Source organism: Epinephelus moara, chromosome 7 (assembly GCF_006386435.1).
Source record: "Epinephelus moara isolate mb chromosome 7, YSFRI_EMoa_1.0, whole genome shotgun sequence".
NCBI lineage: Eukaryota > Metazoa > Chordata > Actinopteri > Perciformes > Serranidae > Epinephelus > Epinephelus moara.
Genome location: NC_065512.1, coordinates 30,261,483 through 30,284,049, shown reverse-complemented (window position 1 = coordinate 30,284,049; position 22,567 = coordinate 30,261,483). Strand labels below are relative to the sequence as shown.

Here is a 22,567-nt window from a genome sequence, read left to right as displayed (position 1 = left end):
GTATGTATGTGTGTGTGCTTGTCTGCACATGTGTGTTTCTCTCTCTCAATATTGCAGTCAGCATCTGACTTGGGTGTGATACAAGGTAAAGGAAGGCTGGAGAGGGTGGAGAATGAGGAGAGGATGAGACTAAGAGACACACATATAGAAAAGGGATTTAAGTGATGGATAGACAGAAGCTGGAGGATGAAAGAGGATGAAGACAGATATAGGCTGAGGAAAGAAAAGTCTATAAATGATGAAGAGAGAAGAATATATGCATTTTAAAGAGGGAGACAAGAGGAGGAGAGGGAGATGAGAAAATAAGAGAGGAAGTGAGGAGTGTGGCATTTGGCTCTCTGTCTGTGTTTTCTCATATGCAATACTGAATAATGATTTGGCCTATAACAGATTGGCACACTGCGGAAGGATGAGGGTGAGGAGATGCGAAGGAGGGAAGGAAAGGGAGAGGAAGAAGAGGAGATTTTAGATGGGAGGGGAGCACGACAGGAAGAGAGGAAAGGTGATGAAGAAAGACAAATGAAGGGAGGAGGAGTGAGAAGAAGGTGGGACAGAGGAAGGCGCAGGAGCAGATGAAAGATGATAGATGGGGTCCATTGGGCAGTGGTGAGGGGGCGGGAGAGGTGAGAAAGGGTGAGATGAATGGAGGGGAGAGGAGAGGGAGAGAGCCAGGAGGAAAGAAGAGAGGAGAGAGAGAGAGAGAGGAGGTAGCTGTCAGGATGATTTGAGCCTGCCCTCAACGGACCCTGACGCTGCACTTTTCCCTAAGCAGCTGTGTGTGTGTGTGTGTGTGTGTGTGTGTGTGTGTGTGTGCTCTTTCCAAACACTCCAAATAGAGATCTTGCTTTCTGAGACAGAGCAGTGCAGTGAGCTAAGAGGAAAATGTGAAGCAGACAACCGCTGCCGCAAAAAGGCTGCACGCTGTACACTTTAATAAAAAAAAGGATTTTGCAGCAGTTCTTTGACCTTAACCATCTTGGCAGTTGCCACATGGACAAGATGAATTTGCCTCATAAATATTCATCATTTAAGAGAAGCGCTTTCCCCTTTTTATGAATACAAAAATTAAATTAAGTGCCATTTCTCTCCAATGCAGTCTTGGAAAACTCAATGAAAAAAGGAATACATCTAAAAATACTGCCAGGGAATTGAACTTGTTGCTATGTAGACCTGGGTTTAAAATGTTGATGTGTTACCGACATAGTCTAACATTTTTGGAAATAAGCTTATTTGCTTTCTTGCAACCCAATTGCCCGAAAAATGTTGGCATTGTACATTTCTGCAAACTACAGTTACATTTCTAGTTATTATGTAGCAAATATGTTGACACTTTATATTTCTTTGGGTTTCAACACTGTGGTTGACTGTGTGGTTAGCTTTAAGCACAATACCCACTTGGCTATGGTTAGAAAAGGTCATGCTTTGGCTTAAAATACTCAGAATAGTTGACACTATTTCAGCTAGAGAAGCAGCAATGTCTCAGTCAAGAACAACTGCTTTTCATGGCACTATCCCAGGTGGAACAACAGCAATGGGGTGCTAGAGAACTCCGACATTTGGTACCTGAAATGTTGCTTGTAAAGCAGTGACTGGTCGCCTAAACAAAATTGGTTGTATTGTTTGTTGGTCTCAAACAATGGTCTGCAGTGGTGTCAGGCCATCCGCCATCCCCTTCACCTCCAGATGATAAAGTCAGCTCATACACTACGTCACTTTAGAAACTTCATATGATATGTTGTTGGTTGCAGTAATGTACAATGCCAAAATTTTCTTCTGGCAACTGTGCTGCTTTCTTGCCAAAACTTAGAGGAGCATATTGATACCACTCTCAGTACAGAAAATATGAAGCTTGAGCCAGCAGCAGTTAGCTTAGCACAAAGGCAACATAGGAAACAGTTCAGCTCGCTCTGTCCAGAGGTAATAAAAGTCACCTATACCAGCACCTGTAAACATAACTCCACAGAAAAGCTGTCAAGTTGTAGCTTTACTGCAAGTAATATGTCAGACTCTCTCTTGGCTGGTCGCAGTGACCTCCAAGAGTCTTCTCATCACTATGAAGCTGCTCCTGATTCCAGTCTTTATACTAAACTAAACCAACCATCATCCTGGCTGTAACTTCATATTTAACGTACAGATATGAAAGTTGCATCAATCTTGTCATCTAACTCTTGACAAGAAAGCAACTAAATATATGTCCCAAAATGCCAAAGTATCCTTCAAGCTGCTGATTAAACGTTGTGCCTAAAGTGAGAGTGATGGTTGAAAATAACTGCAGAAAGGAGCTGTGACATTAAGTGAGAGACTTTACAGTGTAAACAATACTCTCTCCGATATAGCTCTCCCCAGAGTACACTCAAGTTGAAGGTTAAGGTGTGCTCACTAATAAAAGTCACACCAAACATAAGGCTCTTTCACATTAAATGATACGGACATTTTTTGAACAATTGCACACCTTACACTGTCATCAGCTGTAACTGCTAATAACGGAAGGTGACTGATTATGGTTGTGAACTGCAGCGCTACACTCACAAACACATCCACACCCACACAGAGCCTCCTCTGTCTGTGTACCAGTCCGTCATGTGGTTTTCATCTACTCAGCCGTTTCCATAAAACACACCAAGTCTACAGCTGCAGCTGCTGGGTGATAACTGAAACCTGTCACCAGTGACGGACTAATGTTGTACCATGGTGCCTGTCAGGTGAAGGGAAATGGGAAGTCATGGTGAGTCATGACTGGCCATGGCTGTACGGATCTTAGCGGGGGCACATGCTTTCTTTTTATCTCACTCCCTCCCTCCAGTGTTCTTGTTGCACTTAAATCGCCACTGTATATGAATCTTAATGAAAACATCTCTCTCCGTCCGACCACCTCTCCATCGATTTTGCCCGCAGAGCCAGCGGAGTGCCTGACAAAATGTGATGTGTTATAGATTACAGATTACCATCTTAAATTGCAATCAGCACCATAACAGATGAGATTGCTTCAACATAGTGACATAATAAAACAACCCTTGTCTGACCGGGGCACGCAGATTCATAACAGCGATGTTTGTGCGAGTGTGTGTGTTGATGAATGTTTTTGTGAGAGAGAGATGAGACCATATCATGAGTTTTTATGTGATTAAGCGATACACAGAGGGAGCATATTGCCTGTTCATACTGTAGTCTTTGTCTACAAACACAGATGACTCCTTTGTCTCAACAAAATGCATGTGTGTGTGTGTGTGTGTGTGTGTGTGTGTGTGTGCACGCTCTCTATAAACTGAAGATTTACAGCAGTTTTCTGTTTCTCAAAGCTGTAGTTAACAAGTTTTAGAAAAAAAAAATATTGATAATGTTCTTATTACCATATCTGATGGTTCTAGAAAAAATGTTGAATGAAAAAATTACAGACAGGGAGAAAAAAGGGATCAAACAAGACAACATTTGACATCTAAAAATGAAGACAGAGACGGAGACATAGGTAGGTATGTGTGTGTGTGTGCATGTCAGAGTTGCTGCTGACAATCACTGAGTGATCACGCACGTTTGCCCCCCTCCCACAGACGCACGCACGCACACTCTGCTTCTTCTCCTTGGCCTCTTTGCCCTCTGAACCTAACAGCTCAGTTTCAGCCTACCCCTGCAGACACACGCACACACAAACACAGACACATACACTCTAGGCATTGGGCGCCTGCAGACCTAAATAACTCTGCGCTGTAGGACACTTGTAAATAACAGCCTATTAGACTTGAGATGTTACCACCAACACTGCAAAGATCTCGCTCCTACTGGTTTAACAGTAACTTGAAAACTGAAACTGAGAACATGTTTAGACATGTACCAAAAGTACTTAGAATACAGAACAACCACTAATACACACATCCTGTATGTATATAGCATGATAAATAAATCAGAGCCTGTTGTTACCAGCAGTTCAACCAGATTTTCCCCTCCTGGGAAACTACCGGACTTTAAATGGATGTAAGAAATTGAAAGAGAAGGAGGAAAGAAGTGCAGGGGGAGATGGGAAAACAGAGAAGGGAATGAGAGAGGTGAACAGAAAGGGAGCGAGCATTTAATAACACTGGTCCGAGGATGAGAACTGTGGAGTAAAACTGGGAAAAAAATGACGAGGACGGGGAGACAGAGAAGTGTGTTTTTCATTTCGACAGCAAAGTGCGAAAGTACAGCAAAACAGAGCAGAGCACAGTGGGCCTTTTCAACCTTTCAGCCTTTCAACAAACAGCCGGCCGGTGAAATATTGATGCTTCAATTCCAACAAAGAAATGTCTGAATGATTTCGGTACATCTGAGTGGGGAAATTCACCTATCTATAATTGATACGGCTGAAATGTTAATAACTGGACGGGAAAGCACCGGAACAGAGAAATAAAGGGAGAGGGGGGAAAAGTATAAGTGTGTGTGCTTGTGTGTGTATGTGTGTGTTTCTGCCCTCTTGCCTGTGGCAGTGGGTTTGTATCTGTGACCCCTTATGCACATGGTGTCCATTAGACTGTGGTCTACTATGTGTAGGATGCATTAGGATGCATTCATACATGTGATGGCAGTCCTGTGAAGATGAGGGAAGACCAGTAGTTTGATTTACAGTCACTGGGTGCGGTTACATGATGGCTTCTCATTCGGAATGAAATCAATCTGAATGAAATCATTTGGAATTAAAGTCTTTCCAGGTAGTTTACATGGGAACTATTCATTCCGAATGAGGGTTTACACGGGAGATCAGTTTAATCGCCTTTTAATCGCTTTTATTCGTGCAAGGTCCGTGCAAGGTTTGGGGCAGGGAAGGTTTCTGATTGGATAGGGGGCGGGGCAGATGTTACATGTTTACGTTTACCGGAAGAAAACACTGTAGTCTTCGTTCCAGATAAGATGCTTGACGATGCTGTTCTTAGTGCCTTTTTCGGGCTTGTTTTGCTTATTTTCTTAAAGCAGCAGTACGACAACAACCTTGTTCTGCTAATGCTTCAGAGAAGGGAGGTAGAAGGTCAGAGAAGGGAGATAGAAGACCATGCTTTGGCGAATGGAGACTGGTTAGTGCAACGAGTCGCGCACGCTATATACGTCATCGCGCCAGAAGGGCAAGGAAACGAGGATGTGCAGAAAGACCGGAATGAACTTAAAGAGGAATGAGTGTATACAAGTGCGAGAAATTCTTTCAGTCAGAATTAGAAACTGAATATTCCAGCCCCTTACATCGGATTGAATTTTCAATCTCATTGGCCATTTTCATTCCGAATTAGATGTTTACAAGATCACTTTTAATAGGAATGAACTTTCATTCCGAATTCAAAGGGAATTAAACTGTCCATGTAAACGCACTCATTGTTTTAGAAATCTGTGGATAGGGGATCTCTTTTTTTGATGGCCTGGCCTTAAATTTCTCTCAATTATTATATGTTAACTTTATCACAGTGATTGTTCTGCAGAAACTATCGCAGGTGCTGGCTCAAAAAGCCCAGTGAGACGTTTTAACTGTATATGAACTTGGCTCTACATTTCACTTATATTACACTTCTCTCAAATGTTTCCATTTTGTTGTGTTTTTATCACTTTTTTATAGTTTTTAATTTCAGATTCCTCCTCAAAGTGCCTTGTAACCCATGAAAAAATGATTTTACTACTATCATGTTATTCAAACTTTCTGCTTGTCTATCATTCTTTCAGCAAGCTTAAATGTGTGTTCACTTCTTAACGAGTCTCATATCTCCCTGCCAGCATTTTGTCCATGATTTCCCAGCCTGCCTGTTTGTTTTTCTTGATCTCTGTCTGCTGTATTTTCATATCATGCTGCAGAACGGCCTGCCTTTCTTTCAGTCTTACCATGCAACTAAAGCCAAACAGCCCAAAACAATGATGGACACCAAATCCTCTAATCTGTGTTAATTCTTCCGAAGTGTGAAAACCATCCTGGAACAGTGAATGTGTTGTAATTAGACTTTGATAATTAGAGACAGGGGACCAAGGGAGGTCCCAGAGTGATTATTATGGGGATAGCTAAAGCCAAAGAAAACAGGAGGAGAGTGGGCTGAAGTTCACCAAATACACCAACACCAAATACACCAACTCTCACACTGAGACAGGCTGGTGGAGGCAGAAACTCCAAAGAGACAGTGAGAGAAAAATTAGTTTTCACAAGATCGCCTCACTTCCCCTCCTTCGTTAGTTGCAGTCTAGCTTATTTTATTCTTCCCATCACTTAATTCACTCTTTGTAACCCTTGCTATCCAAATCTCTTTGTTTGCCACCCATCACATGCTTTTAAAATCCATCCATCCACCCGTCTTTACCTGCAGTCCAGTTTCTCTATCTCAAAGTGTGGGTTGAAGTTTAGGACGATGCGTTGTGAAGGCTCGGGTGCTGTGATGACCCAGCGGCAGTTCTGGTGAGGCGGGTACTCCAGTGGGTAGCCGGGGGTGGTGATGTAGCCGGCATCGCTGGCATCTAAATAGCCACCGCATGGCTCAGATGCTGTATGGGGAGACAGAGAAACAGGAAGTTAGATGAAGTCATGTAGATGCAGAAACATGTTTATTTAGGAAATCTTACTGAAAGCTTTGACAATTTTCAACCAGCTTTGTATCATAACAGTGTGGGCAGTATGTGTAAATGAACTGTGGCAAACTTCCCTCCATCTTACCAGCAGCCAGATCTCCCTTCTACCCTGATTTTCGCTGGCTCTAGGGCTGTTGCTCTAACTACAGATTGTACTTCCACAGTTTTATATTCCTGCCATCACTGACAGTCTCTCTCTCTCAAACTCAGACCAAACACAGATCAAATTGCAAAATCAAGCAGTGCAAATATGAACCAAGATTGTGTTACTGCGTAACCTATTTCCGAAGCATATTTTAGCTTACAGTCTAGCTGTAATTCAAGATAGTTTGTTACCAGCTGGCCACCATATTGCTTCCTGTTTCAAAACAGCAAGCTTGCATTAATTCACCCACCAGCGGGAGCAGTTATTGGTCATTCTGGTTGTTGTTGGTTTTCTACTTCTTGAGTATAAGCAAATGCCACTTTTTCTGTATTTTCTCTGGTCATGTGGCACCAATTTTAAAAGTATTTGCATCTTTCTATCACATAAACAGCCCTGGTTTATGAAGAGACCATCATTCCAGCAGTGAAGCACTTCTTTAATATTTTTCCATAGGTTAAAACACAAGTTCACACATCAGACAAAGGTCATTGATTAGTGTTTCCCATTGTAATACAAACATTTAAGAAAAAAAAGAAGGGGAGGATAAAGGGCAGACTTTTAAAGGGAAGTGTGGGATAAATTATTATTGAAAGCAGACTGATCAGATAAACCTCCAAGAACAATATGCAACTTTAATAACTTCCCTCAAAGCAGCAGATGTAAGTGTAGAGTACCGTCAGGGTCAATGCTGTTTTCTTATCATCGCTGACCAGAAGCATGTCAACATTATAAACTCTTTTTTTATCACATATTTGTTCATCAAGCATGATTTCACACTACGAAGACGGCTCCAAACTGATAAAATGCAGATAAGAGTTGTGTTTGCAGACACAGGATATGAGAAACAAAGACGCATGTGTCTATGTGTCTTTATGGATGTGATGTCAAAGGTCAACTCAGCATCATGACATACAAAGACTCCATTCTGACCCACGAAGCCCGACACACTGACACACAAAGAGTGAACAAGCCCTCCAGATGCCACAGTTACTGTCACAGAGCGGATCCACTTGTCAGCGGTTTTACGTCTGCATCGTGTCATTAACAATACCCCTCATTCAATGCCACAGATGCACTCTGGCATAGATGGGTAACTCATATATATCTGTGACACCCGACAGCATAACACACACACACACACACACACATACACACAACGCTACTGTATTACATCTATGGCATCTATTGTGCACCATGCTGGCTGCCCTGTTTGATGGACTGTGCAGACTTTCTACTTGAGCTGAACTCCTCCATTGTTTAAGATCTGCACAACGTAAGTTAAACCATCATGGTGGATACACTGAGTACCATCTTTGTTAAGTCCAAGCACTTCCAACATAATGACACAGTATGAGCCACCATCTGCCAGAGGAGACTCAAGAACCAGGGTTGTTAGATTGTTCATTTAGCATCCCCCAAAGTAACACTGCACCAGTAATAAGTAATAATATGATGTCTGGTTTTCAGAAAAATGACTTATTTAAGTCATATCCTGAGTGTAGAGAGAAAAAACTAAAAAAACAAGTGCTTTGTTTTTGTTATATAATTTGCTAAGTAGACCACTCCTTTGAAAAATCGACCTCATCCAAGGAATTATATCTGTGATTGCACCGTACATGTGCACCAAAGCAGATGGATTTTCAATAAATATTTTGGGCAATGTGATGGCCACGATGGACCAGGTTATGCTAATAAAAACAGCATCTGTGAATGTCGGCTGCTTGCTGGGAAGAATTTGGCCGGTGAGCAACCCCTTAGATAATTTCCTGTTTATGAGAGAAAAAACAAACTCACAATCAAGCTCCTGACGGCTTATATTATTGTTTCAATCAGGGCCAAATGTCCCTGAAGAAACCTGCCTCATTACAAAACAAAAAAAGAAAAAAGAAAAAGAAAAGAAAAAAATTATGAAGAAGTTGGGTAACTTCTTGGTCTGTGCCACCGTCTAGCCCGCTGTGCTATGTGACGTTTTATTTATTGCCACTGTGCTGAGTGGGGTGACATAGCCAAGTCAAACTACTCAGCAGAACACGACATATTTTAACACTATAAATAGACCGGCTACTGTAAACCTACTCTGAGAGGAGTCACACAAACATTAACACACACATGCACAGCATAAACACTTTATCAGACACCATCTTCAAAACAAATTCACATGGGAAGGTAAAACAAACATGCAGCATACATAATTTTTTTAGCATGGTTGCAAATATGCACAGAAACTGATGCATAATACTTTCAAGAGTCAGCAAGGGAGGATTAAAGTGGAGGTCAGCTCTCAGCACACAGTACACACAGTGATTGGCACTTTGGCATCTATATCTAGTGTCTACCTCACACCGCCTGCAAACAATTAGTGATCGCCCCCTCTGAATCTCTTCCTATCTCTCTGCCTCCGCCTGTCTCTCCCTCCTCTGTCATGCTGTGAGCCAACTAGTCATGTCTATCTCCTCCTATCTGTTTCCAATCTCCCTGGTGACATACAGTAATACAGGAGTAGAGTTACAAGGCCTGTGTAACCCGGCCAGACGCATTTCATCTCAGCACCACCTGGATTAGTGTTTAACCACTCTGGAATCTCACAGCAGCATCAGCCAAACACCACTTTTAGCACACGGGCGTAGCTCTGACTCTAACGAAAAATCCGGGATGTGCTGAGACTATGTGAGAGGGGAAACATGAAGAGCAATGTAGCTGATTAATAAGCTTTTGCTTGGGACTCTGTTGTTACTAGTTAGTTGGGATAAGTCTTAAAATGAGAAGAGTATAAATGTGTTTTTGTTAGATTCAGCCCCCCTTCAAAACCTGCTTTCTGCCTCCTTAACCAACCAGTGGATAAATAGTACTGGGGATGGACAAAATAACATGAACACCTGTACAATCTAAGCCATTCAAGTGCAATAAAAACATGAGGCTAGGTGTCTAGGTTTTATACATTTATCAACATTATTCTTATATTCCCTGTTTATGAAATGTGCTAGTTTTCTTTGTCTGTTTATGCATTTTTGATATTTTCACTGAGACTAGCTACCCTCTCCTCCACTATCCTATTTTCACCTCTGGTGTTCAGACGATAAAGACAGCACCTCCAAGTGTCTGATGAATAAGGCTGGTGTGATAGAGAGGCAGACACTGTGTGTGCCTCAAGTATTGTGTCTGCTCTGCCTCAAGGGTCTATCAGTCTCTGGACACACACAGTCATTCAATGACTATCGCATGCAAACGGGGCAGGAAGTGACACACACTAAGGTGATATGTGCATTAATAGCATCACATCCTGTTGCACGAGATGCCACTAAACATATTTTTTGTGAATATTGATATTGTTTATTTGGTTCATGCATGTGTGCACACACACACACACACATATACATTACACACATTAAAAGTACGCTGAGGCTGAGCTTATCAGTTATTATACTGTGGAGTCCCCGCGGTGATAGACCAGTGTACTGAAACTGCAGTGTAGTGAAACATTTTTCTTTCAGGAAGGACAGTTATCTGCCAGCTTTATGCCTATTTACCCAGAAACTGTATGAATACAGCTTCCAAAAGTAAATCTATAGCAGCACTCATTTGTATTCTTCAGCAGCCTGACCTGCATGCTGGGAAGAAAGTGTAATGTCTGTGTATGTGTGTGTCAGAACAGAGGAGATGCTGAGTTGGGGGAAAAGCCTGAATTCATGTCAGGAATTATCAAACAGGTAAAAGTGACAGAGAGAGAGAGACTGTTATAGAGAGTGAAAGAAATGAAGCAAAAGAGATGTGAGGCTGAACAGAAACAGATGATGACAGGAAACGGAAGAATGGAAGAAAAGAAGAGCATTACAGCTTCTTTGAGTCTTAGGACATCATTTACCTGTCAGACTTTGCTATGGAGTTGCTGCAGATCTAATTGTAAGTAAGTAAATGTTATCATGGCCAATGACAAAATGATGGCCAACGATTTTAAAAAAGTGTAATGAACCACAATAATCCTTCAGAGCAGCATCATATTGGACTCTGCCCTTAAAGCTACAGTTGGTAACTTTTATAAACTACAATCACAGTCTCGAGGTTGTATGCCTTCGCATTGCAGTCAAGTTACAGTTTACATCCATATCTGTCCAGACTCACATGTCGCCGTGACAGCTGACAATGCTTTAAATATGGATGTTGCTGCAAATAAGGTATAAAAAATATTTAAAAAATTGGATGCCTCACAACCATCTTCAACCTGACAGCACGGATGATCAATACAATCACAGAAGAAAAGCCAGAAAAGTGTTTTTGCAGCAAATTATGATGTGACAGTGAGGTTGACCTTTGACCTTTGGATATAAAAATCATCATTTTATCCTTTTAGACAAGAGTCTGATCATAATTAGCATATGAATACTTTAGTTAGGCCAAAACATGTTTTGTGAGGTCACAGTGAGCTTTGACCACCAAAATCGTATCAGTTCATCAATGAGTCCAAGTGGAAGAAACTCCCTCAAGGCGTTCTATATTTGCTATATTTGCTGAAACTGCCATGATTCTGTTACTGCCTTTTATTCAACTCAGGTATTTTCAGAGACATATTTTAGTGTACTGTTTAGCTGTAAAATGAGAACATTTTGAGCTACATGGGCTACAGCTGATCTGTACACTAAAATACGTTTCTGAAAGCATTTGAGGCGAGAAATAGGCAATGCAGTAACAGAATCTTGATTCTTATTTGATCAGCACTGCCTAGTTTGACTGCAGTTCATGAGCACTGATTGACATGATTGACAGCTGCGTTGGTTGTTGCTGCCGCGCCACAGCCTGATTGTAGCGAATGCCAGTAGAGGCGGTAGGAAGAGGAGGAGGGACATGATTTTTGTCACAGATTATCGATTTCATGTACTTCTTTCAGAATATAGTGACAGTTTCAGCAAATATGTTGAAAAAAATATTTTCATTAAAGTTATCAACTGTAGCTTTAACTTCTGTGATGAGTTCGTACCTTTACATTTATAAGCTGAAGGAGAGTAATTATCCTCACAAACGAAGGTGCAAGGCTATCAAAAAAACAGCCTGCACTACATGTCACAAAAGTTTATTAATGACAGGGTTTTAATCCTACTTAGATCCTTGTCAGGTCAAAAAAGGTCGTATAGTGTAAGAGCCAATATTAACGTAGGATGAAACGGAAGCACCACATCAAAACACAACCATTTTCTCTGTCCCTTACAGACACGCACACATCCATCGTCTTGACCCCAGACTTCACACAAGACAGCATTCCTCCCAACCACATCAGCATGTGCGATCTTCACAGAGAGGTTGTATTTAGACCACAAATTCACAACAAAATGCACAAATACAAACCGCTGAACATCGCTTATTCCCCCTCTGGCTTAGACATCACTGAATCCAGACCACCCACACACACACACACACACACACACACACACACACACACACACTGGGAATAAGCAGCAGTAAACGGTGCTAAACAGTCAAGCAGGGATATAAGACAGGTCACTGCATTATTTATGTCTCTCTGCCACGTTCAGTATTGCATCCTGATAACACCCATTCAGCAACTTTTCCCCACTTCAACACACACAGATGCAGCCATACGGAAATGCAATAAAAACCTGCATGCACAGCAACACGCACACTGAAGGGCACACAAACTATTGCACAAAGTCTCAAACATGTAGAAAAACAAACACACACACTGTGTGTGTTTGTGTGGAGCTGCTTTGCAAAATTGAACTAGATCATTGTTTGTTGGCCCCAAATGCAAATTTCTGACCCTGTTTCTAAACTCTCTCACAGATTCATTTTCCCTCTGAGTAGAGAGTCTGATCTACTCTAAGGAGACATTTTTTAGCCTGTCGCAATCCATTTAATAGTCTGTGAGAACTTTGCTATTGGACCATATTCCACATTCATTTCCACTTGCCAGAGCTAATAATGAAAGCCTTAAAGGTTTAGCAAGTGTTTGTGTATGAGAGAGAGAAAGTGTCTAACCCAGCTAACTAGAGAGCTTGTTAAGAGTGAAGCTATTATTTGGCAGATCAACTTATTATCCACCAACACTGGCCCCAGATATTCAAACAGTACAGCCAGGCTCACATTTTCATTATTGTGACCTTGTTGGAAACAGATCCCCGAATTTAACAATCAATATACTCTGACCATCTGTATCAAAGCCTGAGGGAAAGTAAATGCTAATTTCCCCATTGATTTCTATGCATTCTTTTCTGTTTACAATGCATTTTCAGTGGGACGGCTCGGTTCCAATATCATGGAGCACTCACAAAACACTTTAGGTGTTGTTACTTTAAACGGCAGAAATACAGATACATTTGTAGCAAAAAGCTTTTTGTGTGACTCCGGGAATATGAGAAACACTGAAAATAACAGGCTGAAATGTCTTCTTTGGATCAGAACCAAGGAGCTTTTAGTCATTGAAACCTGGGAAACCTCGGGAATGGACAGAGAGAGAAAGAAAGGGAGAAGGAGGTAGAGCAGGACGAAAGAAAGCAAGAAAGAAAGAGAGCATAATGCCAGAACATCTGTCTCTCATCATCTGAAAAGAGAAAGTCAGCAGCTCCGAAAAGCTCACTGGACAGAAAATGCAACTCTCTTGCACACACACACACACACACACACACACACTCATACGCTGACACACAAACAGGTGGGGTAGTGCTTTTCTCCAGGTGCTCTGCATTAAGCCACAGTGGAAAACTACAGAGAGAAAAGACTATGTGTGTGTGTTTGTGTAAGGCAGAGAGAGGGATGGCGGAGGACTACAAAGGATCGGAGAGACAAAAGAAGTGATGGGAAAGCAGAGAGAGGAGAAGAGAGACAAGGACTCATAAAAAAAGAAGGATGAGCGTGTGACACAGAAAAGGAACTGACATGAGAACAAGCTTCTCAACTCAGGAGCACAGACGCCACCTGATCTATGGGGCTTTAGTGAGTAGAGCCAGAATATGACAGTGGACAAAGGAAGATACAGAGAAAGATTTTAGATCAATAACAGTGTAACAGTGAAGAAGTGGAAAGCTAACTGAAGGAGAAGAGTGTTAGGAAGGGGACAAAAAAGAAAAGTGTAACAGGAAAAGTTGGATATAATGTTAAAGTAAGATTAGAGAGGAGGAGCTGTAGGTTAAAAGAATTGGTTTTGGACATATCAGACTGCCACAGCTGGATTACTGATCAACCAAAGCGGACAACTAAACCACCAACACAAATTCAACAGTGCCTACAAATTAAACGTCAAAATACATTGTCTGTCCACGACACATAGAAGCTATTTGTGCCCCTTCTATCAGTGGGAGGACATCATGTGTCTATGCCTTCCAAAACCGTAACAAATCACTGTTGAAATATAAATCCGTTTTATGATGTGACAATGCTGTGGCCTGACCTCCTCCATATGCAGAGGCCATATGACAGTTTTCCATTTGCTCCTGTCATAATTACTACAGCCGCTGGAGGGCTTTGTGACTGGAACGTAAATGTGTCATTTGCTGAAATGACTGAGTTGTCATTTTTCTTGTAAGGACAGTCTCTCACCATCAGCTATAATCACAAGAGCCTTGAAAGGGCCTCGGCGTTACTATCACTTGACATTGCGTTTATGCATTCCTGTTCAAGTTTAACTTTAATCATAACACTGAACATGAGGTCAAGTGCTACGCTGTATTCAGTGCATAACTCTGCATGTTCCTGCCTCAGTTTTCGGGTTAACACAGCCTTGCTGTTGAAGGGCCTATATGCTCAGCCAATCTATATAAGAAAAGGTGAAATAAACAGGTATTGGTATAGGAGGTTGCTGCATCTTGAAAAGTAATTTGGGCACGTCTACCTCAGAATCTTATCTCAAAAGAATGCTGAAAATAATACTCTTATCAACTACATCCACACACAACCCAAGCTGCGTCTTCAGGTTTTACTGCACTCATCTTTATATACTTAAGAGTTGATTAAGTAAAGATTGTGTGTTGATAAGAAGGATTCAAATGTTGTCTATCCCCAGGAATACTTGACCTACAAAATGATCATTTGTAGATCAATTACTCACCCTGTGTTACATTGAATTTGTGAAGAAAACGAAAAAAGAAAAGAAAAAAGAAGGTTTTTCTTGCATGTCTCTATGGTGAACGAAGAATCCAAAAACAGAAAATTTTTGATGAATCTGGGTAAAAGGAGCCGTGTTTAACAACAGCAAAGCTATATCAAAACATCTGTTTAAAAACTCTCACATAACTCCTGCAGAGATTTACAACTCCTGCAGTATAATTTTAAGTGTCATTTATTGAGTCGTATGCTCAGTACTTCCCAAACACATGTATCTTCGCTAAAACTTTACTATATAAAACATTCTGCAGAGCCTCACAGGTGGACGAGTAGTGCGCCAGGACAAGTGTGTGCATTTGATCTCTGCTCAGTAGGATGCATTCAAACGCATGTGATTGTCCAGGCCCGCCATTCATATGCAGAAGTGTTTTAAACAGTAGCGTTTGAGCAAAATTGCATGTGCTTGGAAGTACTGAACACATGACAGGATAAATTAGACTTCTAATTATACTGCAGGAGTCGTGTGAGAGTTTAATAACAGACGTCTTGATATAGTTTTGCTGCTGTTAAATGTGGCCCCCTTGAACTTTAATTTATCAAGAATTCTTTTTAGTTTTTGGATTCTTCGTTCGAGAAAAACAAAGTTTTCTTTACAAATTCAGCGTAACAGAATGTGAGTAATTGATATACAAATGATCATTTTGTTGGTGCAATATTCCTTTAAGCAACCTTAAAAACAAATGTAAAAGCAGCCTACCTAATTCTTTACATAAGCCTTTTAAGATGTGTATGAATGAAGTCACTAACAAACCATGTGAATGGATTTCCAACAGTTGAGCTTTATTCTCTCACAGGCAGAGAGAACAAGGATGAGAAAACATAGATTGGCACAGACTGACAGAGTCAGACAGACTAGACAAGAGTATAAAAAACTGTGGATGAAAGGGTGAAAAAGATTTTCCACCGTGCAAAGTGGGGCGAAAAAGAAGGTGAGGGAGGTTTCCTAATCGGAGCGAGGGAAAACACTGACAGGGGGAGGTGTGGAGAAAGAGACAGAGTGCGCTATTAAAGGAGAGGTGAAGTGCCATGAAAAGAGGAAAACAACAGGATGATTCAGCGTGAAGGGAGGGAGAAAAAAAAAGAAAACAACCTGTGGCCTCGCACGGCACTGCTCTGGAGGGACTACTGAGGACACAGAAGGCTCAGCTTAACGCACAAAAACACACACTAACACTTTTCTTTGTGAGGATGATGGTTTGAAAAGAAGCAAGGACCAGCAAATGTCCTCATTTGAAGGATGTCCATGATCTCCCCTTCCCTCTGAGGACATTTGTTCTTCACATGTGTGCAAAACCAAGAACACACTCACACACACACACACACACACACACACTGATCTCCCCTTCCTCTCTAATTACTCCAGTCATTACCAATGGCCAATGAAGACACTAGAATACTAACAGTTTACTAATGACATGATAACTGTAATTAGAACATCCTGCTGGACCCACTAATTGTCCTTTCCCTTTTACAGACGAGAGAGACTGTGCCGAGGGTTAATTTGCTTAATGTTTATTCGCTCACTGCAAACTAGCTTGTTGATGTCAGTCGACTGGCCCCTCTGTTGTTCAACCACCATTATTCTAATGACAGGAAGACTAATGTTCCCTCATTTAAATGCCAAATTTCTTCTTTTTTTTTTTTTTTTTTTAAAGTTGTATGGCTAATTTGAATCTATTTTCTTGAGATTAGCCTGAAAAGAAAAAAGAAAATGGAAAAACACAGCAGACTGAATGCCTGGATGAATGAAGGATAACCCTTAATCCTTAAAACCTGGTGGAAAACACCTGCTACCTGCAGGATAATTAAAACGAAATCAGTTTTGGAAGAAAGTCTCCAGGAAAGTGTCACCTGCCACAGATTAGCACACTCAGTTATCACATACAAAAAAAGTTTAAATCTAACCCTCACAGCAGAGGGACTGCTCGAGAGGTTTTCTTGAACAAATTGCACGCCCTCTTTGTGAACAAATTTGTCTGGTTTGTTCTGTGGTTTCAAGAAAATAGCCTCTGTTCCAAGCTATTACACTGATATATCTATCTAGTATACGCCAAATGAACCCCTCTACCATAGTGTAATTTCATTCTCAGGATAATTATTTAGAAAATGAAGTCTTCTGCCTATATTACAATCAGAGTATTTATTAATAATGTACTTTACCTTGGCCAGAAACCCTCCTGTGCTCGACAGAGGGGAGGAATAAATCTGGGTTGGTTTACTGCAGGTGGCTCCACTCAACTACTGCTTCACACTCTGCTGCTTTCCTCTTATTTCACTAATGCCCTCTCATGCTCTCTCCCTCTCTGCTTCTCCCTTTCCCCCCTCTCCTCTGCACTACCAAATGCTCACGATGCCTTGCTCTCTCCATCTCTTTCTCTTCCCCCTCCACTTTCTCTTTTCACTGCTTCATTGTGCTTTATTGGGATTAAAGTTTGCCAGCCACATTAGCAAAGTGTTTCCTGGCCTTGTGTATCAGCAAATCATCTGACACATCTGATAGTACAGCAGTAATAAAGAACGACTCGCATGGGGGAGGGAACAATCATAGGAAATTACGAGGAGATATGGGAAATACTGAGACAAATATGTATGGATGAGCTGATTTCAGAGGCACTAATTGCCCCTTCTTTTTATAGCCAGCTGCAATACATTTTGCTTCTAATATTGAGCATTCACTCACTCACTTTTTTTCTTACTCTGTTATTTGACTTACCATAATACGCTGATGTATTTCTAGCCCTTTCTCAAGTACGCTTGCCAGTCTTCATATGCACTGAGTAATTATCCATGGAAACACGAGATTACAGTGAAAGGAACAAATACGGTTAAACATGTATTTATAGAATATAATATCTGTAATATTCCAGGCTAATAACTAATCTTTTTAAACGCAAAGTAATTACACAGAACGACTGTGTTAGAGGCAGTGAGTCGATTCATTATGGAGGCAGCTAAAAAAGGGTATAACCCCCATTGTGGGAACAAATGACATGGATGGTTTGTTTTATTGATGGCCAATTGAAGCTTACAAAGCATTATGACCTCCATCAATGTAACATTTAATTATTACAAGCCGGCCCCCACGGGGCGACACAGCACCAGGTTGTGTTAGATGTGGGGCAAAAGCTCGAGGCTAGAAAATAACTAATGCATTAGAAAGCCTGGTCACAACCAGGATACGTGGTGTGCATGGAGCAGCAAAAGTCTTTTGAGTTCTGCAGCACAATGACCTGACAATTAAAAGCAAATGAAAGCACGCCTGTTCTGGCTCATGCAGTCATACTGCACAGTCAAGATGCAGTCATTTGTAGCATTAGTCAGCCTTGAAACTATGCAAAACTACTTTTTTCTATATATATGTAGGTGGAGTTGACTTTTTCACCCCAAAAGCTGGACAACAAATGTCTTCCCCTCTGTTCCCCGTGTTTCTTTCATATCACACTGGATTGGTTGCAGCCAGCAAAAACAACCAGTCCTTAGTGCATACCTGTGGGCAAGTCACCCCACTGCTAGCTCTACTCCTCACACTGTGCATCACAGTGAGCCTGTTTCATCATCCAGCATATTTCAGCAGAGACACTATAGAGGCAGACAGCTGGTCTTGAGTGGCCAATTATGTCCGTTTATCTCCCTTGCAGGCACAGCTGTGATCAAACGGAATGAAGAAACAGGATCAAACAGCGAGGCTAAAAATCATTCTTCCGTTTCGCTCACTTCTTTTTGCAGCTTCCCTCTGCCTGTTACTGTCTCTGTTACTTCCTCAGCCTGTGCTTCCATCCCTCCCTCCTGCCTCTATCGCTCCCTCTCTCTCTCTTTATATATATATATATATATATACACACACACTTCTTAGTCTCACTATGCTTTCCTTGCTCATCTCTCCGGAGACAGCAGAGCAGAGGCATCTGTAAAAGTTTACTGCTGAGGAAGCTTCATCCTGCATAGCTTACTGCTGAGCATGTGTGTGTCTGCTCCAGTGGTTCTCAGGGTACCAGCGGAGAGATCTCAAACTGAGCTGAAGGGAGTTCCCCAAAAAAATGTTTTTTTGTTTTTTTTTAATCTGCCATCAACAGATACATTGTTGTTGTAAAAAAGTGTCATCTTCGGGAAACAGATCATGATCATAGTTAAAAGCAGAACCACTTGGTTCCAAGGAAAGATTGTGGTCATGTTTAAAAAAAGCAATGACGAGTGTAGAAGATGGAAGAGAAACTGCGGTCTCTGGTGTCTGAGGCACCACACTTCCTACTTTGGTGGTGAATGTATACATAGACCATCTTAAATGGCTGATCAAATGACCAGTTGTCATGTCTAGATAGGACAGTCTTGGAAATACTATAGATTTTACATACGGTGTCAGCAGTAATCAATATTTGTGAAGATCTAAACCCCCAGAGGTGAAATCACCCCGTCGGCACGTATCTTGTCACATCAGAGGTTAAGTGTGATGTTCTGTAAAGAATGCCTCCTCTGTGCTCTCTGTTTTTTCTTCAAAACAACATTTGGCAGACGGGCCACTCAATCCAAGTCATGAGATCTGCAAAAGCCCCGGCTAGCCTCCTGAATAAGCCCTAAACCAATAAAACCTAGAATGCAACCAACTTTTCTACAGCTGCCCTCTCTCAGTTCCCTCTTTTGTAAATTGAGTTCACACAGAAATATCTCAATGCAGAAAATAGGCCCTGAGGTGGAATATAAAATATATATTATCTTTCACAGGCAGTTCTGAGAAACCATTAAAGATCACAAAAATAGATGATTTGCTTCTAAATCAGTGAAAGGAAGCAGATACCCACTGTTAAGTATTACACACATGGTCATTTCTCAAAGCTCATTTGGTTTGTTAAACAACTAGTGCTGCCTCTTAATTCTCACTGCTTGAGACACTTGAAGTTTCCCATAAACGCACACCTGTAGCCGCGTAACAGCTAATTTAAGTATTGATGCACTGACCTAGAGTCACCACATGTGGGTTTCGTTTTTACCAACTCGACCAGGGGACTTCTCTATTCTGTGCAGCAGAGAAGATCGGTGATAAAAGGCGTTTACTTGTGTTCGCACTGTGCGTAAAAATCTTTTGTTTACGCACACATAATGTCCAAAGACAAAGACCTGCGATATTATACCAGCGCAATAAGCGTACTCTTTTGCCTTGCCACCTTTCATTGAGAATAAATCGCAGAGCTTATACCGTATCTCACAGCAGAACGCAGCTACCCTCCGCGCACACGGACTTGGGGAGTGACAGAGCTCCGCAGCCTCGGACCTCCATGCGCCCGGAGCGCCGGTGCTGGCCTCCGACAGACGGAGACAGAAGCCCGGTCAGATTCAGCGCACAATCGACAATAGAAAAAGGGTTACCCTGTTGCGTGAACACACCAGCCTCGAGGTAAAGGTCTTTCAAGGAATGATATAAGACTGCATCAAAGTGACACCTTATGAGATATAACAAGCGCGATAAAGTCACTGTTAACTCCACCGAGCAGCGCTGCCTGGCACTGGCATTAGTCCCGGTAGGAATATTACAGAACCATTATAGTGATTTTTCATTATTGAAGAGCTCTCATGAGAACAGTCATTGATTAAACTGCAGATTAAAATCCATCGCATGTTTAAGATGTTGTTCAAGGAGACAAAAATCAATATTGATACCTCGCCAGCATCCCTCAGTTTATATAGGACGGAGTGAAAGCAGCAGTGGAGTGGGGCGATGAAAACGTTGCCGGGGATGATAATACTTATGTTAGAAAGTTGTCCACGTATAGAAACGGGCGACATCAAGAGGTAACCATAACGCAAACGTCTATCAGGTAATTAGGTGAGGTTTTGATAGAGGAAAATAATAACTGATGTAGTTTTGGTGCTCATTGCAAGTTGTTTATTCACTTTTTTTATTTTACTTTCCACCTCTGGTGCGAGATGGGTCAATGAGAGTTAAAATACAGGACATCCCGTAGCATGATCTCCCTCCAAAGTGTGAACTAATCAGGGTCCCTCGGCACTATGAGTATCAAGGCATTATATGAACGGGAGTGAAGGCTGCCTCTGTAGTCAGGTGCGTAATGATTGTGGTTCATCCAAAGTGTTAATTTTTACATTCAATACGCGGTTTGGTTTGACGGGGTCACACCTCTTTCCCTAAACGAACCTCTCCATCTCTAATGTGTTTAATAACCTCAGTACTTGTGATGTGGATTGGGAAATGTTCTCTCAAAAAGGCGGTTTAATTCCCATTTAACACCTACATGTGACAGTGTGATTTGAGCGGGCAGCAAAAGTGTCAAACTTACCTCCTTCCTCTGCTTTGACTGCTGAAGGCAAGAGAAAAGCCAGTAAACATCCACAGAGCCATAGGAATAAATCCATCTTTTCTCCTCGGATGTGAAGAAAAAAAACACCTCTTCTCTCCTCCTTTGTGGTTTTATTCTGTATATCTGAGACACAGCTGCAGTCCAAAGTCCCCCTTTCCTTCTCCTTTTCCACAGTTCTCAGTTTCTTTGAAGCGCAACACAAGTAGTGACCAAAATCCACCACAAATGCCGGGTTGTGTTCACCGGGCTCTCCAAGAATATCGCGCTGGTAAAACACTGTTTGTACACGATTTGAACGAGCTCTGTCCACGTGTGCTTTTAAAGACAAACTAATCTGAGCAAAGTGATCCAAAATCAGCGCGATATCTACCCTAAACACATCTTTAAAGCCTCAAAATCCATTGCGGTGCGCACAGTCGGCAGCACTGTGTCCCCCTGTCAGTCTCTAGGCGCGTGGGAATATGAACCTCGTCGACACACTCTTGGATAGACAAATTATAAAATTCAAAGAAAGTAGAAATCACTGGTTGAAACCACCAGGAACCAACAGAAACACAAGCAAACCACTGTTAAAACCTGAAATAAAGTAACATGAGTGTTTCCCCCTTCGTCACGATAAAATATCCCCAAATCTTTTGCTCTGGTTCTTTTTCCCAGTTGCGCATTTACTTGGTGAAAGCACATGTGATTAAGAAAGCAAAAACATGTTCCTATCGAGTATCCTCTTAATTTACTGTCCATATATCAGTGCGTTCTTGCGCAAAAGATAACACAAGATCTCCTGGAAGAGGCAGCTCCGGCGTGCGTGCGTAAAACTGATCGGGAAAAAATAAACGTGCAGCCTCTGCGCTCTCCTCTTGCAAACTGTGCGTCTCCTCGCTGGAACACGCTCTTCTATGTCCGCTCCCCTCTCTCTCTCCCTCTCTCTCTCTCTCTTTCCTCCACGCTCAGTGTATGTCTCTGTCTCTCCGGCAGTGCGCTCCTTCCCCTCCGATCTCCGCCGGGTTTGTGGCAGCGAGTAGGACTGCTCACTCAGTCCCCTGTCTCGATGTGCGTGCACGCCGTGCGCGCGAGCGTGTATCGGATTACAGTAGGCACCTCGGCCCGCCTCCATATAGCCCCTCACTGATTAAAGAGCAGTTTCATCTCCCTCTCTCTCTTTTTGCCTCACCCTCTCCTGCCTTCCTGTAGCTCCCCTGGATTCATTTATACCAAATTTCATTCCCATTTCCCTCCACTCCTTTTCCTTTCTCTATCCAGATACTCTCTCTATTCCTCTCTTATTCTCCCCTCATCTCCCTTTTCTTTTTCTTTCACTTTTCTCTCTGTCTCCTGTATTTAATAGAAAGGAGGGAGGTGGAAAGAAGAAAGGCAGAAAAAAGAGAAAGAGGAGACCCACAGCACAGCTTTATGAGCTTTGTAGTAGTGCTGGGAGCTTTAA

General features: G+C 41.9%; 1 protein-coding gene across 3 annotated transcripts in view; it reads right to left on the bottom strand.

Annotated features, from left to right (window-relative positions):
• Nucleotides 1-22,122, bottom strand: part of LOC126392819 (neuropilin-2-like) — a 117,622-nt gene extending 95,500 nt beyond the window's left edge. For all 3 annotated transcript variants that reach the window (XM_050048476.1, XM_050048479.1, XM_050048478.1), the window contains exons 1-2: nucleotides 21,106-22,122; nucleotides 6,297-6,477 (exon numbers count right to left, since the gene is read on the bottom strand). In XM_050048476.1, the coding sequence (XP_049904433.1) occupies nucleotides 6,297-6,477; nucleotides 21,106-21,181 (257 nt within the window). In that variant the 5' untranslated portion in view covers nucleotides 21,182-22,122. The remainder of the gene's footprint in view (nucleotides 1-6,296; nucleotides 6,478-21,105) is intronic.
• Between the last annotated feature and the right edge of the window lie 445 nt (nucleotides 22,123-22,567).